Below are 15,683 nucleotides of genomic sequence, written 5' to 3'. Positions count from 1 at the left end.
GTGTGTAACTGGTGATGGACCAATGCTACCACTTAACGTGATATTTAAAAAGAAAAATATTCTGAAAATATCAGCAAAGGGCATATTAGTGAGAGTGAATCCAAAAGAGTGGATGGACAGTGACCTTGTGGTTGACTGAGGGGCACATGTTCATCAGTGTCACCATGGTGCATTACTGAATTTACGTAACATTTTGTGCCCGGACAGCTTCCGTGGACATACAACTGAGTAAGTTGCAAAAAGGGAAAATTGACTTGGTCATTATCCCTGGAGGCCTGACATCTGACCTGCAACCTCTAGATGTGTGTATAAATCAGCCATTCAAAGGTGTACCTCAAAAGCAATGTACGCAGTGTGTGGCCGATGGAAACCACAAGTTCGCACTGATGGAAAAATCAAGTGGCTGTATTTGTACCAGATTTGTGAGTGAGTGAAATGTGCATGGGACTCCGTACTGCAACCACTAGTGGAAAAATCCTTCAAAAAATGTGGTATCACAAATTCACCAGTTGGAAATGAAGATGACACTCTGTGAAAAGAAGGTGATGACAGATTCTTCTGCTAGTGGTGGTGATGAGTCATGATGAAAAGAATCAATGAGTTGGAATAATTTTTGTAACTAAACCACAAATTGAAGTCAATATTTCTTTTTCCTTCCTCCCTAAAAATTAGGATGCATGGGTTATTTGATGGCATGGATCATTCAAATATGTATGGTATTTTGCTGCCCAAATATCAAACTACACCTGCTCCTTTCAGTACCTCATTTCCTCATCTAATGCCCTCAGCATCATCCAGTTCAATTAGTCTGCACTCTACTATACGTGTTCTACTTTTGTTGATGTCCCTATTATAATGAATTCCCATCCTCTTCCAATTATTAGTTATGCTCTACACTAATATCAAAAGCCTTTTTATGATTTTGGAAGGAATTGCATTTGCCAGAATTTGTAGGGTACTGCTCCAGGTGTGTTGAATGTCCAGATAACTTAGGTGGCTGCAGCTACATAACATCAACAACAATCCCAATTACTAAGGAATGCAACATGACCATTTTCAAAATACAAATGAAACGAGAGAGCACAGTGCATGACAGTTTAAACCATTGTTCAGTGGGGGTACATCAGTCCTGATCTGTACAGCTCCACACACATCATTTATAAGCTGCAATGTACAGTGATCTCAATTAATTTTTACCTCAGAAATAGTCAGGATTCGCCTTTAGTTGGGATTGTCAGTGATGTTTGCCAGCTGCATTCCTGTAAGTTATTTAAAGAATCATGTTACCTGCTCAAAAATTCTGTGGATGTACCCTTGACCAAATCTTTTCAAAAACAATGTCATAAGGAAAACACTTTATGGTTGTGTATGTTAATCGAAGAGCAAGATATTGCACAGCCACTTTAAGAAAGAAAGTTCAAAGTTTTCATTAATTTAGAGATAGGGGTTTCAGCATAAGGTTGTGTTAAAACTTAGGACCCAAAGTGTTAACTCAATAATCCTAGAATCATACTATAAAACCAATGGCAGTTGCTATTTGTATTGCCTTAGAACATTCCCCACCAGAATTCAAATAAAGATACACAGGTAACCAGATTGAAATCAAAACCCAGATGAAGATATTGTAAATACTTGCATTTTCTAAATTTACATAAATCTTTCAGTGCATCTTGGTACTGCCCATCCCAGCTCCATATATTTTTGCTTCACAATAAATATACGATGATTTACTTTATGTAAACAATAGTATATTAAGACTTTATGTGGAACCCATCACACCTAACGAAGATGTAAATCGTTCTTTATTCAGTCTGGAAATTCTTTTATGACCCTTATTCTCTCTGGCTCTGAATGGATATGCTGTAAAAATTTAAACTTTTCCAATTTACTAATGGTAATCCTTTCAGCTCTGAATCAGTGCAATAATACCTTGAGCAAGTTGTATTGTTCTTCCCAAGAATTTTGTGCAGTGAATAAATTATCTACTTACATTATAAACTTCTTAATAAAATCAGACCTCAGTGTTAAGTCAGATACCAATATGAACACTGACACCATAATATTGAAACTGAAGAGTAATACTTTAAATTGGTGAGATTGGCCTTTGAACAGAAAGATTGTATGTTTATTTCTGGTGTTAAGGGTACAAGCCAATAGCTAGTGCTTAAATCACACTTACGGGGTCAACAAATTTAGCTGATAATTATTTTAGACCTGTTGGATGGTTCCTATGTATTTCAGTTATTTGATTGAATATACAGGCATTGACAACTACTGATACTCCTCCGTTAATCTTTTTTATTGAAAGTATAGAAACATTACAAACCTCACCCTGTCTTGTTTTGAGATACAGTACATTTGGTCTAAGAGTCTACAGATTTTTACCTTAAAAAATTGGAAAAGAACTAAAACTCCCAAAGAATAGCTGCAATCAAAAAAGGAGCAAACAGTTATTTTCCTCTAAAAGTAACATATTGTTTTTATTTCTTGTCATTGTTTATTACATACAATTGAACAAATATAAATTTTTGGAATGAGCAGCAAATTAAAAAGTAATTAAAATGAGACAATTTAAGATAGGGCAAAATCAGTATCATCAAAACCTCTCTGAATTATATTAGAACCCTATAGATAGTACTACCCACAGCCTTCAAACATGTCACAATTTCTGTAATAGTGCCTGCTATTCATAACCTGCAAAGAACACACAAAACACAACTGGATCCAGAAATATTGCCAATGAGGATATTAAAATACAGTAAACTGCTTGTCAAATATTACTTGTTGAGATTTTACTCGATTCTGCCACACTTGTTAAAAGGTGTTTCTAGGCACAGATTGCCTTTCACACAGAATACCTCTGATGTTTCACAAACTATAGGCAATGAGTTTGTTTGGTATAATATGTGGTGTAGCACAGCTTGTTTCTGTAAGGTGGCCCACTGTCAGTGGTAAGATTTCTTAAAAATGCCAGTCTCCCAGCAGTAGAGATCTTTCTAAAGGATGCTGTTATATATCATGCATGACAGTTGTGTGGTTACACTGTTATCTGCTAGGAGGTGACTAACGGTATCGGAGACTTGTCTCCCGCAATAGAAGTTGTGGTGAACACTGTACAAGTATGAGTCAGTAGCTGACAAATTCATTGAATTATATAAGAATGTAGTGGCTTATTTTCTCTCTCTCTCTCTCTCTCTCTCTCTCTCTCTCTCTCTCTCTGTGTGTGTGTGTGTGTGTGTGTGTGTGTGTGTGTGTGTGTGTGTGTGTGTGTGTGTGTGTGTGTGTGTGTGTCTGTGTGTGTGTGTCTGTGTGTGTGTGTGTGTGTGTGTGTGTGTGTTTGTTTTTTATAAACCTGAGTGTGATGTTGAACTATGTAGTCTGTTAGTTCATTTTATGTTAATATACACTGCGCCGCCCCCCCCCCCCCCCCAATTCAGTATCAACTTACAAAGAATTTATCTACTTCGATGCATATATGTAATAAATAATCACTTGAAATAAAAAAAAAGCAAATTATTATCATCACTGCTCTTTCCTTTCTCAGACCTTATGTCTGGTTAAAAATGGAAAGTGATGCGGACCTTGATCAAGCGTGACTTCCTTTTAACTGTACGGTATATGTTACATTGCATTTAAGAACTTTCAGATTATTGAACATGTATCAATAATTACAGATTTCTGTAGTTGTATATATGCGTTTGGATGTAGCTGTATTGCGTTGATGTACTGGTGGATATTGTGTGGTATGACTCCTGTAGTTTATAGTATAATTGGTATAATGTAAACTTTATCGTGATGCCACATGTCCTTGACTTCCTCAGCCAGTTGGATGTATTTTTCAATTTTTTCTCATGTTTTCTTATGTATATTTGTTGTATTTGGTATGGATATTTCGATTAGTTGTGTCAATTTCTTCTTTTTATTGGCGAGTATGATGTCAGGTTTGTTATGTGGTGTTGTTTTATCTGTTATAATGGTTCTGTTCCAGTATAATTTGTATTCATCATTCTCCAGTACATTTTGTGGTGCATACTTGTATGTGGGAACGTGTTGTTTTATTAGTTTATGTTCTATGGCAAGTTCTTGATGTATCATTTTTGCTACATTGTCATGTATCCTGGGGTATTCTGTATTTGCTAGTATTGTACATCCGCTTGTGATATGATGTACTGTTTCTATTTGTAGTTTGCATTTATCTGTTGTGGTATTGGGATCTTTAATAATATGCTTGCTGTAATGTCTGGTGTCTATTGTTTGATCCTGTATTGCAATCATGAATCCTTCCGTCTCACTGTATATATTGCCTTTTCTTAGCCATGTGTTGGATGCATCTTGATCTCGATGTGTGGCTGTGTTAGATGATACGGATGCTTGCTAAGTAGCTTTTCTTTTAGCAATTTACTTTCTTTGTATCTGTTGATGTTATGTGATCTAAAGGGTTGTAGAAGTGATTATGAAATTGCAATGGTGTAGCCGATGTACTTATGAGTGATTGCTTTGTGTATTTTGCTAGTTTCTGCTCATTCTGTAAATAATTTTCTTAAATTGTCTACCTGTCCATAGTGTAGGTTCTTTATGTCGATAAATCCCATTCCTCCTTCCTTTCTGCTTAATGTGAATCTTTCTGTTGCTGAATGTATGTGATGTATTCTATATTTGTGGCATTGTGATCGAGTAAGTGTATTGAGTGGTTCTAGTTCTGTGTTACTCCATTTCACTACTCCAAATGAATAGGTCAATATTGGTACAGCATAAGTATTTAGAGCTTTTGTCTTGTTTCTTGCTGTCAGTTCTGTTCTCAGTATTTTTGTTAGTCTTTGTCTATATATTTCTTTTAGTTCTTCTTTAATATTTGTATTATCTCTTCCTATTTTTTGTCTGTATCCTAGATATTTATAGGCATCTGTTTTTTCCATCGCTTCTATGCAGTCGCTGTGGTTATCCAATATGTAATCTTGCTTAGTATGTTTTCCCTTGACTATGCTATTTTTCTTACATTTGTCTGTTCCAAAAGCCATATTTATATCATTGCTGAATACTTCTGTTATGTTTAGTAATTGGTTGAGTTGTTGATTTGTTGCTACCAGTAGTTTTAGATCATCCATGTATAGCAAATGTGTGATTTTATGTTCGTATGTTCCAGTAATATTATATCCATAATTTGTATTATTTAGCATGTTGGATAGTGGGTTCAGAGCAAGGCAGAACCAGAAAGGACTTAACGAGTCTCCTTGGTATATTCCATGCTTAATCTGTATTGGCTGTGATGTGATACTATTTGAATTTGTTTGGATATTAAGTGTGGTTTTCCAATTTTTCATTACTATGTTTAGGAACTGTATCAATTTAGGATCTACTTTGTATATTCCCAATATTTGTAGTAACCATGAGTGGGGTACACTATCAAAAGCTTTTTGGTAATCAATGTATACATAGTGTAGCGACCTTTATTTAGTTTTAGCTTGATATGTCACCTCTGCAGGTATTATCAGTTGCTCTTTACATCCTCGTGCTACTTTGCAACAGCCTTTTTGTTCTTTGTTCATAATTTTGTTCTGTGTTGAATGTGTCATTAATTTCTGTGTAATGACTGAAGTTAATATTTTGTAAATTGTTGGTAGGCATGTTATGGGGCGATATTTAGCTGGGTTTGCTGTGTCTGCTTGATCTTTAAGGTTTCAGATAAGTTATTCCATGTGTAAGTGTATCAGGGAATGTGTATGGGTCTGCAATGTAACTGTTAAATAATTTATGATGTGAATATAATAGAGAGAAACATTCCACATGGGAAAAATATATCTAAAAACAAAGACAATGTAACTTACCAAACGAAGGTGTTGGTATGTTGATAAACAAACACAAACACACACACAAAATTCAAGCTTTCGCAACCAACAGTTGCTTCATCAGGAAAGAGGGAACGAGAAGGAAAGATGAAAGGATGTGGGTTTTAAGGGAGAGGGTAAGGAGTCATTCCAATCCCGGGAGCGGAAAGACTTACTTTAGGGGGGAAAAAGGACAGGTATGCACTTGCGCACACACACCTATCCATCCACACATATACAGACACATGCAGAAATATGTAAAGGCAAAGAATTTGGGCAGTACAAATACCTTCAAAAAAGACTTCGCAACATTTATTTGTATTCAGTGTTAACAAAAATCTGTTTGTCAAAAATGACTTCCTTGCTAATGCCAGTCTGTATTATATCCTCTGTACTTGGCCATAATCAGCTATTTTGTTGCCCCAACACCAAGACTTATTTACTGTTTTGAATTTCTCGTTTCCTAATGTAATCCCCTCAGCATTGCCTGATTTAAAATAACACTGCATTCTATTACCCTTATTTTGCTTTATTTGATGTTCATCTAGTGATGTCTTCCATAGACACTATCCATTCCATTCAGTTGATGTCTTCTGCTGTCTCTTACACAATTACAATACCATTGGCAAGTCTCAAGGTTTGTGTTTCTTTCTCCTCAACTTCAATCCCCTTTCAAATTTTCTGCATAGTCCTATTTCTCTGAAGATAAACCATTTCCTATAAATGGAGAAATCCACTGACTTAAACAACTTTGATAAAGGGTAGCATTTTGTGACCTGGTATGTGGAAATGAGAAGCTTAGATATGGTGAAACTGGTCGCCTATGGATGTGTTACTGTTGTTTGTATTTATGGAGAATGCTTGCAAGGTGATTTAACCTTGATGTGGCTATAAGTTGTTGGACATCTATGCCTCATTGCAGAACATGAAGTTAAGAAACTTGACCACTCTTTCCAGTAGTACATCCAGTAGTACAGGTAGCAATTGTGGCAGATCTGACAACAGAGCAAAAGTTTTTCAGAGTGCACTGTTTTGTTGTCATTGTCGAACATGGAGCTCTGCAGCTGATGACGTGTATTTGTTCCCATGTTGCCCCAGTAACATCATCAGTTATGATTGTGGTGGGAACAGGATCATAGCGACAGGTCCGTAGATCTATGGGAACATGTTGTTTCATTAGATGAATAATGTTTCCTGTTATATTAGTCAATGATCATGATTGGATATGCCATCGTCCAGGTGAAGAGCTGCTTGCAACATGCACCACACCACAGATACAGGCCAATGTTTGCTGTATTATACTAATGAGGGCATTCATCTGAGCTTTCATGGAAGCTGTGGTAGTAATCAAAGGCACTGGGGCAGTTGAACATTATTGGTGACCACCAGCATCCTTTCATGCTTGATGTCTTCCCAGGTGATGATATCATTGTACAAGGGCAGAATTGTGCTACAGTGGTTTGAAGAGCATGATAATGAACTGAAATTGGTGTCTTAGCCAACAGAATCACCTGATATATGCAGTGCAGAATCATTGATGTATTGTGTTCCAAAGATGTACCAACATGCTGTTTAGCAGGTGGTCATAAAGTTGCGACTTGCAGGTGTATATTTTGCACACCGGGTGGAATAGTGTTCCATGTCTGGCTTTCCCAAGGATCTTAATAATTCTGAAGAAATGTTGTCTACTTTGGAGCCTTGTTTTGACTTTGGTCTTTCAGTGCATTGTAAGATTCTTGCAGTATCATATCACCCACCTCATCTTCGTCTACGCTCTCTTTCCTTTTTATAACACTGTCTTAAAATTCATTTCCCTTGCCTGGTTCTTCTGTTTATTCCATCCACCTTCCAGCTTCACCTTCTTCACTTACAATTGGCTCCCATCTGGTCTCTGAATTTCAAAGTGCTACTGTTGCCCTTTTTTTCAAAATGTATCATTAACTCCCCTATATAGAAGAATCAGTCTTTCCCCAACTCATCATGTTGTTTGGTGGTGTGGTCTTCAGTACAAAGACTGGTTTGATGGTTTGATGCAGCTCTCCATCTATCTCTATCATGTGCAAGCAGTAACAATTGCAACTTAGATCCTTTTGAATCTGCTTACTGCATTCATCTCTTGGTCTCCCTCTATGATTTTTACCACCAACACTTGCCACCAATACCAAATTGGTGATCCTTAATTTCTCACAAGGGAATGGTCCAATGAGACATGTTAAAACCTATCCTGAAATTTTTACAGAGGAAGAAGGCAACAAAAGAAATGCACTACCAGAATTTTACCTGCTACGAGGCACTGGAAGTATTTTGTAAAAAATGTTGAAGTTACACATTTTTGCCATGCAGAGAATAGCTTATAACAGCGTTTTTTATAGCCCTCCCCACATAGCAAGTGACTCGGCAAATCACTTGTGCAGTGGTGCATAGACACCAATTCTAAGCACCTATAGTGTGGTTTACAATGTAGCGAAAGGAAGTGAACATGTACGAGTGAGCATTTGCAGAAAATTCACTACCATTCGCTTGTATATGGGTTGAATAGTTTATATTAGAGGGAACAGAAGATAAAATGAGGTAGCAAACATTGCCTATGAATACAATGTTATTAGGTTTTAGTTTTTGGAGCTAATATTCGGCATGCAGGATACAACAAAATACCAACAGCTAGAAACAGACTGAAAATATGGGGGATGAATAACCCATTTTTCAATTACTTGGGATCGGTGATATTATTTGATGACTACGCTTGGATAAGCACGTAAAGTTACTATATTAAATTCTAAGCACTATTGACCGCAAAAGGGTCAAATTAGTATGACAGGCTTAATGTAATTGTGTGAAAGAACGTACATCATCACCTTCATTGCCCTTAATATCTAATGACCAACAGAGGTCATTTTGAATAGTGCTATCGGATATGTACCAAAATAGTGTAAAAAGAACCAAAAGTTAAACTAGTTTATTAAAATCAGGTACTTAATGTACTGAACCGTTAAGCTTAATCAAGTGAGGTCTGTGAACGCATATAGCGTGGAACAGACAAACTATCTTTATGTTCTAATAGCTGTTGATGTGGAAGGTCCAATAATGTAACGGGCTTAATATACAAGCGTGATAGGACGTACGGCATCGCTTTCATCGCCCTTATTGTCTATTGATCTACAGAGGTCCAATTAGTATGACAGGCTTCATTAATTGTGTGAAAGGACGTACAACGTCGCCTTCATCACCCTTATTATCTAATGACGGACAGATGTCATTTTGAATAGTGCTATTGGATATGTACCAAAATTGTGTAAAAAGAACCTAAAGCTAAACTAGTTTCTTAAAATCAGCTACTAGAGGTACTGAACCATGTAGCTTAATCAAGTGAGGTCTGTGAACGCTTAAAACGTGGAACCGACAAACTACCTTTATGTTCTAAAAGTTCTCATACTGCAGTTTCATTTCAGATATAAATCCAGGGTCATCACTTTTCTACATGACCCAAATCTCGTGCTAAGCTAATGGTGCTAAATACATCAGCAGTCTTCAAGTGTGTGTGTGTGTGTGTGTGTGTGTGTGTGTGTGTGTGTGTGTGTGTGTGTGTGTGTGTGTGTGTGTACTCAATGATATCAATGGGTCATGACAACACGAGGCACCTGTACATTCCACAAGCCTTGAGGATTCAAATAAAATCATTAGAAATGGTTTTGTAGAAATCTGATAAATCATTAGAAAGATACTGGGTAGCACTAAGTTGTTTGGAATCCACAATCCTTTCTCAATTTAAATTACTTGCAACTTTATATGGATCAAACAAATGAAATTGTTTGTTATGCTACTTAAAATCACCCTTGTTCTTCAGGATTACCAACTGGATTCTGTATTTCGTTTTTTAACTCAAGTTCTCTGGCTGGGTTAGGATTATTGTAGAACATAACAACGCACTGCAATAATGGTGTTAAGGTAAAGTATGTGAAATAGCAACCACACAAATCTAAATTAAAGTTATTTCATCTGATGAGTGCCTTCTCAAATACATAGTTGTGTTAAATATTATTAAGCATTCAGTTAAAGGCACAGAAGTTTTCAGTTCACGATGAAAAAGTGAACTCGGTGGTTTTCCTTTTAGTACATCTATTTTTCCAAAATTATTTAATTCTGAAATAGTTTGTGTAAATTTTATAATTGAATAAGTAAAGACTATGACCTGAAGTGTATTGAAGGCACATGAAGAAGACCTTACTGATGTGCCTGTCCTCTGTTCAATATCTCTGCTTTACCGTGTGTATTTGTCTTTATTCTTTTGGTTGTGTGAATGTCACTCACATATTTTTTCTGAATTGCATTAGTAAGAGAATCTTAACTTGAAACATGGTTGAATATTTTAAGTGTAACATATTGTGTTTGAGCTGGAAATAATAAGCAGCAATATGAAATACGTAAGACTGTTCTTTTCAATGCATTGTTTTAAAGCATTTTAATATTTGTAAATATAACAATGTTAAATATTTAAAATGCCATTTAAAGGTTTGATTATAAAACTATTTGTTGTGATTTTATTCCAGGAACCCGAATGCTCAAAAGAGGTTCAGAGATGAATGGGAGAATGTTGCATCCCATGAGGTTGAATATTTTAATATAAGTCTTGAACCACATGCTGCATTTGGACTGCTTCATGAACGTGCACAGTTCTGGGCATCCCTTCCTTTAAGAAGCCAGCATACGCATTCGTATAAATTCAGAGATGAGTTGTAATGTAACTGCCTTTGACAGCATTGGAACAAAGTTAACATTAGCACATAGCTCAAAATTTCTATTTGTATTCCACACTGTCTGTACTAGTGAGACTAATTCCCCAGGGATGATACAGCAAAGTAAACTAATTTTCTCTGTGTTCTCCCTAATATCAGCAGTTTAGGCTTATTAATAGAAATGATATACAATTATTTAAATCACTAGACATTAGTTGGTGTGCATCATCTTCAAATGCAGACACTTATTTTGTGCCACATATTATGTGATTATAGAAAGAGAGGAAAAAAAATTAGAATGAGTACATTTTAGTTTGCATACAAACTTACAGTACAAATTAAAGTCATTGGCCTAATTAAAATGTGGAAGTCAGTATCATTCAAAAAAAGTTCTTGTATCAGTTAAGTTTTATTTTAATAACACTGTCAGTGATTTAGATCTACGTGACTAACTTTGCATTTCACACTTCAGTGTTTAGTTGAGGGTTTAGAGAACAACTTTAACTATTTCTCAACCATATCAGTCTCTGATAGCACACAGGAAATATGAACACTTGAACCTTTCTGTGTGATCTCTGATGTCTTTTACTTTATTATTATTGTCATTTCTTCCTATTGGGGTGGGGGAAGTTAGTGATAGAAATTTCATGAAAAGATATGCGTAGCAATATAATGAGCTTCATCCTCTTGGAAGGATTTCATAACAAATTAAGATTAGCATACTTTTCATCCTTTACTAAATCGTTAGGTTGATGGTCAACTTCATAGAACTTTTTTTTTGTATGTTGATATTCCAGTTGCTATAGGTTTATTTATTGATTGTAATTTTTTTTGTAGTTCACTGTTGCTGTTTGAGTTTACATTTTGTCATTTAGAGATAGTAAGAGGAGCTGCGGATGTTAGAAAATAGAGTGCCTGAGCCGTGTGTCGGCTCTCAACATATATAGTGCTGTAAAGATTGTTCTGAGTCCTTCCATTCCATCGTTAATTGATTCTTTCATATTTATCGTTATGCTGCGTACGATTCTGTTGAGATTCCCCTCTGGCGGCGTGTCTAGTCTTTTTGATCTTCGAGTCGTTGCTTCCTGTTAGCCTTGTGTAAGGGAATAAGATATTTGGGGGGGATGGCCAGTTGGTTGCCTAGCAGTGACAGATTCGGTTGGTCGGTTTTTAAAATCTGGAATTAGAGAATGTCGTATGAGGAGACCGCAGCGTGGCATGGCAGTGGAGAGTTGGCTGTTGTTCCGAGAAGCCGCATGGTCCATCCTGGCGGTGCGAGACAAGTGGGATGAGTTGACGGGACAAGGCTGTAAGCTCTTGCTGTGAGAACCTGGGGGCCACGACTGTGGTTCCGAGTCACTACTTGGTGGGAGCGGCAACGGGTGTCTTTAAATTTTCCATCTGGAGGCGGGAATGAAGGACCAGTAACTCATCTAACCTGATGAGTGGTATTTCGTCACCATGGGTGCAGAGAAGACGAGGGCTCCGGTGAGAGAGCGCGTGGCTGCATAACTGTGTCCAGTTGGGTACGCTAGTGATGTGTAAACGGTCGGGTGTGAGGAACCTTTGCATCGGAGTTCACCTGCTGTTTCTCTGATAAACTGTAAGTTAAGTTGGTTAAAGGTTTAGATGTTAATTGAAGAACTTTGATTTGTGCAACCAGCGTCTTTTCTGCCTTGTGGCCTCCTGTGTTCGGGTTTCCTGACCCTATCGCCAGTGTATTTATAGACAGTGATCTTTTCCGCTTCTTATTAGTACTGCCCGGTAGGAAGTGTATTTTTGGGCGGGGATTATTGTTTTAGATTACATTTTTTCCACCTTGTGGCTTCCTGCGTTCGGATTTCCTGTCCCTTTCGCCGGTGTAATTATAGACAGTGATCTTTTGGCTTCTTATTAGTACTGCCTGGGAGGAAGTGTATTTTTGGGCAGGGATTATGGTTCCTGATTTGATTCCTCCTCCTCCACTGGCCTCGCGGAGGTCGATGTGATTGCTGAATGTGAGGCGTTGTGGGTCTGTTAGTCCGCTTCTAGCCTGAGCACCCTTCGGGAGACAATTGTGGCCGCCCTTACACCCGGTCGGTTAATTATTTCTGTCCCAGGTCATTTTGGTGGCAGGACATGGTATTAAAGTCGTTAATTATTGTAAAATGTTAAATGGTTGTATTTTACTCTGATTGTTTTTCGGCCACCATTTAAAAAGGTTAAGTTTGCCTTTCATTGGTGGGTTTTTAAAATTACGTGGCTTTAAAATTGTTAGTTATTGTAAAAGGTGAATGACTGTATCTTTACTTTGATCGTTTTACATCCCTTGAAAATTCTAGTTCTGCCTCCCTGTTAATGAGCCCTTGTAATTTAAAATCTTGTTGTGCCAAAGTTTAAAAGAAGTTGGCTCCCTACATGTTCGGTAGCGAAATTGTATGCAAATTGGTGTTCTTTTTTTTTGCCTCATTACTTGGAAAGTTTTTATTTTGTTATTAAATGATTTATCAAAGTCTGTTTTAAGTAAAATGGCTTGGCTATTAACGGTAAAGTAAAGTTTTTAATTTCATTACTTGGAAAATTTTGATTTGTGTTATCAAATGTTTTATCAGCGTCGGTTTTAAGTAAAATGGCTTGGCCGTTAACTGTAAGGTAAATTGTTTTGAAAAGGCACTCATGTTCCTGGTCAAGTGATAAAGAAATGACTTTTAATGGTTGAAGTAATCAATAAAGAAATTGTAAATTGCAACTCGACAGTAACCAACTAATTTTGGCCCTGTTTACCAACTGGGGGTTTTCCTTGATTAATCGTAACACCTGTCTTAGTGCCATGTGGAGAAATTGAAACATTTCAGATGTATTTTTCTGTTTGAGTTCAGTAGAGGTGTGACAGCAGCAGAGGCAGCCAGAAATATTTGCTCCACATATGGGGATAATGTCATTGGATCAAGCACATCAAGAAATTGGTTTCCCCAGTTCAAGGAGTATTGTTCTGACATAAGTGACTCTCCACATTTAGGAAGGCCTCCAGGCAGTGGCGGATGCATATGGGGGGGGGCGTACGGGATACGCAAGCCTCACCTTGCAGGCCCACCTGCGCCGCTCCTCCCAGTCAGCCCACATGCTATTCGCTCGTTTATTTTGTCAGTGATATCAAGTTATCGAGTAGTTGTACTTTCCTATGTAGCACTTGTGTCGGTGGCATCATATTTTATAAGTTTCTGTCTGGCATATAGATAGCTAACACATACCTATGAGAAAAGTTGTGGCCATTCTAGTGATCTCAATACATTATTCTGTCTGCGCGAATATTCTGCTGTTCATGTCAGAGAACCTTTGATACATAGCATTATAAATATGAACTATTCACCTAGTAGGAAGCTAATTTGCATTCAGAAGCAGAATATTAAGACTGAAGAATGAATAAGTAAAAAAATCGTAGTTGTAGCAAGTGCAACGAGACTGTAACAATATTTTTACCAATAAAGTAACAGTAGTTTCCCGTACCTAACTCGTAATACAAGTTACGTATGGGAAACTATTGATGCATAAATCTCCTAATAATGACTTTTTCATCATGGTAAAAGTAAAGGTAGCTCAAGATATGTTTAGCGCCCCCCTTCTTGAGGTTTTTCTGTATCCACCACTGCCTCCAGGATTTGATGGAGATAGTTTAAACACATTAAACCACAGTGATCCCCATCATTGTACTCGAGAACAGGCAGATGTGATGAGCTGTGATCATATCAGCATTTCACAACATTTGCATGCAATGGGAAAGGTTCAAAAACCATATGTATAAGTACCACGTGCTCTAAGCCAAAATCACAAAAATCAGCAGGTGGTCATATATGCATTGCTGCTTGCTCTTCAGTTGGCCCATGAAGAGCAGTGCAGTAGTTGGATTGGAAGTCATTTCACACCCCCTTACTTGCTTGACCTTGCATCCTCAGATTTTCTACTTTCCCACACTCTGTCGAACAACTTTCAAGGCACTTCCTTTTCAGAACATGGCTCAAGGAGTTCTTCACCTCAAAATCACTTGCTTCCTACAGTTGCAGAATTGAAAAGTTAACCAGCCTTGGCAGACTGTTGTAAACTTAAGGAAAAATGTTACAAACTTATGCACCAACACAATACATTTGTCTTAGACTATTTTGTCATATTAGTTCTTTCAGTAATACTTTCCATCGCACCCCCCCACCACGGGGGGGGGGGGATAAACCAATCGCACACGCACACAGCAGTGTGTAGAAAATACAGCAAGCTCTTTAAGACTGCACAAACAAAGTGTTTGGGAAGGGGAAAATCACTTGCTATTACACTACTGGCCATTAAAATTGCTACACCAAGAAGAAATGCAGATGATAAACAGGTATTCATGGGACAAATATATTATACTAGAACTGACATGTGATTACATTTTCACGCAATTTGGGTGCATAGATTCTGAGAAATCAGTACCCAGAACAACTGCCTCTGGCCGTAATAACGGCCTTGATACACCTGGGCTTTGAGTCAAACAGAGCTTGGATGGCATGTACAGGTACAGCTGCCCATGCAGCTTCAACACGATACCACAGTTCATCAAGAGTAGTGACTGGCGTATTGTGACGAGCCAGTTGCTCGGCCACCATTGACCAGACGTGTTCAATTGGTGAGAGATGTGAAGAATGTGCTGGCCAGGGCAGCGGTCGAACATTTTCTGTATCCAGAAAGGGACGTACAGGACCTGCAACATGCGGTCGTGTATTATCCTGCTGAAATGTAGCGTTTCGCAGGAATCGAATGAAGGGCAGAGACACGGGTCGTAGCACATCTGAAATGTAACGTCCACTGTTCAAAGTGCCGTCAATGCAAACAAGAGGTGACTGAGACGTGTAACCAATGGCACCCCATACCATCACGCCGGGTGATATGCCAGTATGGCGATGACGAATACACGCTTCCAATGTGCGTTCACCACAACGTTGCCAAATACGGATGTGATCATCATGATGCTGTAAACAGAACCTGGATTCATCCGAAAAAATGGCATTTTGCCATTCATGCACCTAGGTTTGTCGTTAAGTACACCATCGCAGGCACTCTTGTCTGTGATGCAGTGTCAAGGGTAACCGCAGCCATGGTCTCCGAGCTGATAGTC

General features: G+C 37.8%; 1 protein-coding gene across 1 annotated transcript in view; it reads left to right on the top strand.

The window, feature by feature from the left end:
* The window catches only part of LOC124606793 (venom carboxylesterase-6-like), a 142,004-nt gene extending 129,609 nt beyond the window's left edge, over positions 1-12,395 (top strand). Inside the window, exon 10 of the mRNA XM_047138862.1 lies at positions 10,373-12,395. Coding sequence (XP_046994818.1) covers positions 10,373-10,562 — 190 coding nt within the window. The 3' untranslated portion in view covers positions 10,563-12,395. The remainder of the gene's footprint in view (positions 1-10,372) is intronic.
* The last annotated feature ends 3,288 nt before the right edge of the window (positions 12,396-15,683 follow it).

This window comes from Schistocerca americana, chromosome 3 (genome assembly GCF_021461395.2).
Source record: "Schistocerca americana isolate TAMUIC-IGC-003095 chromosome 3, iqSchAmer2.1, whole genome shotgun sequence".
NCBI lineage: Eukaryota > Metazoa > Arthropoda > Insecta > Orthoptera > Acrididae > Schistocerca > Schistocerca americana.
This window is presented reverse-complemented; position numbering and strand designations above follow the sequence as displayed.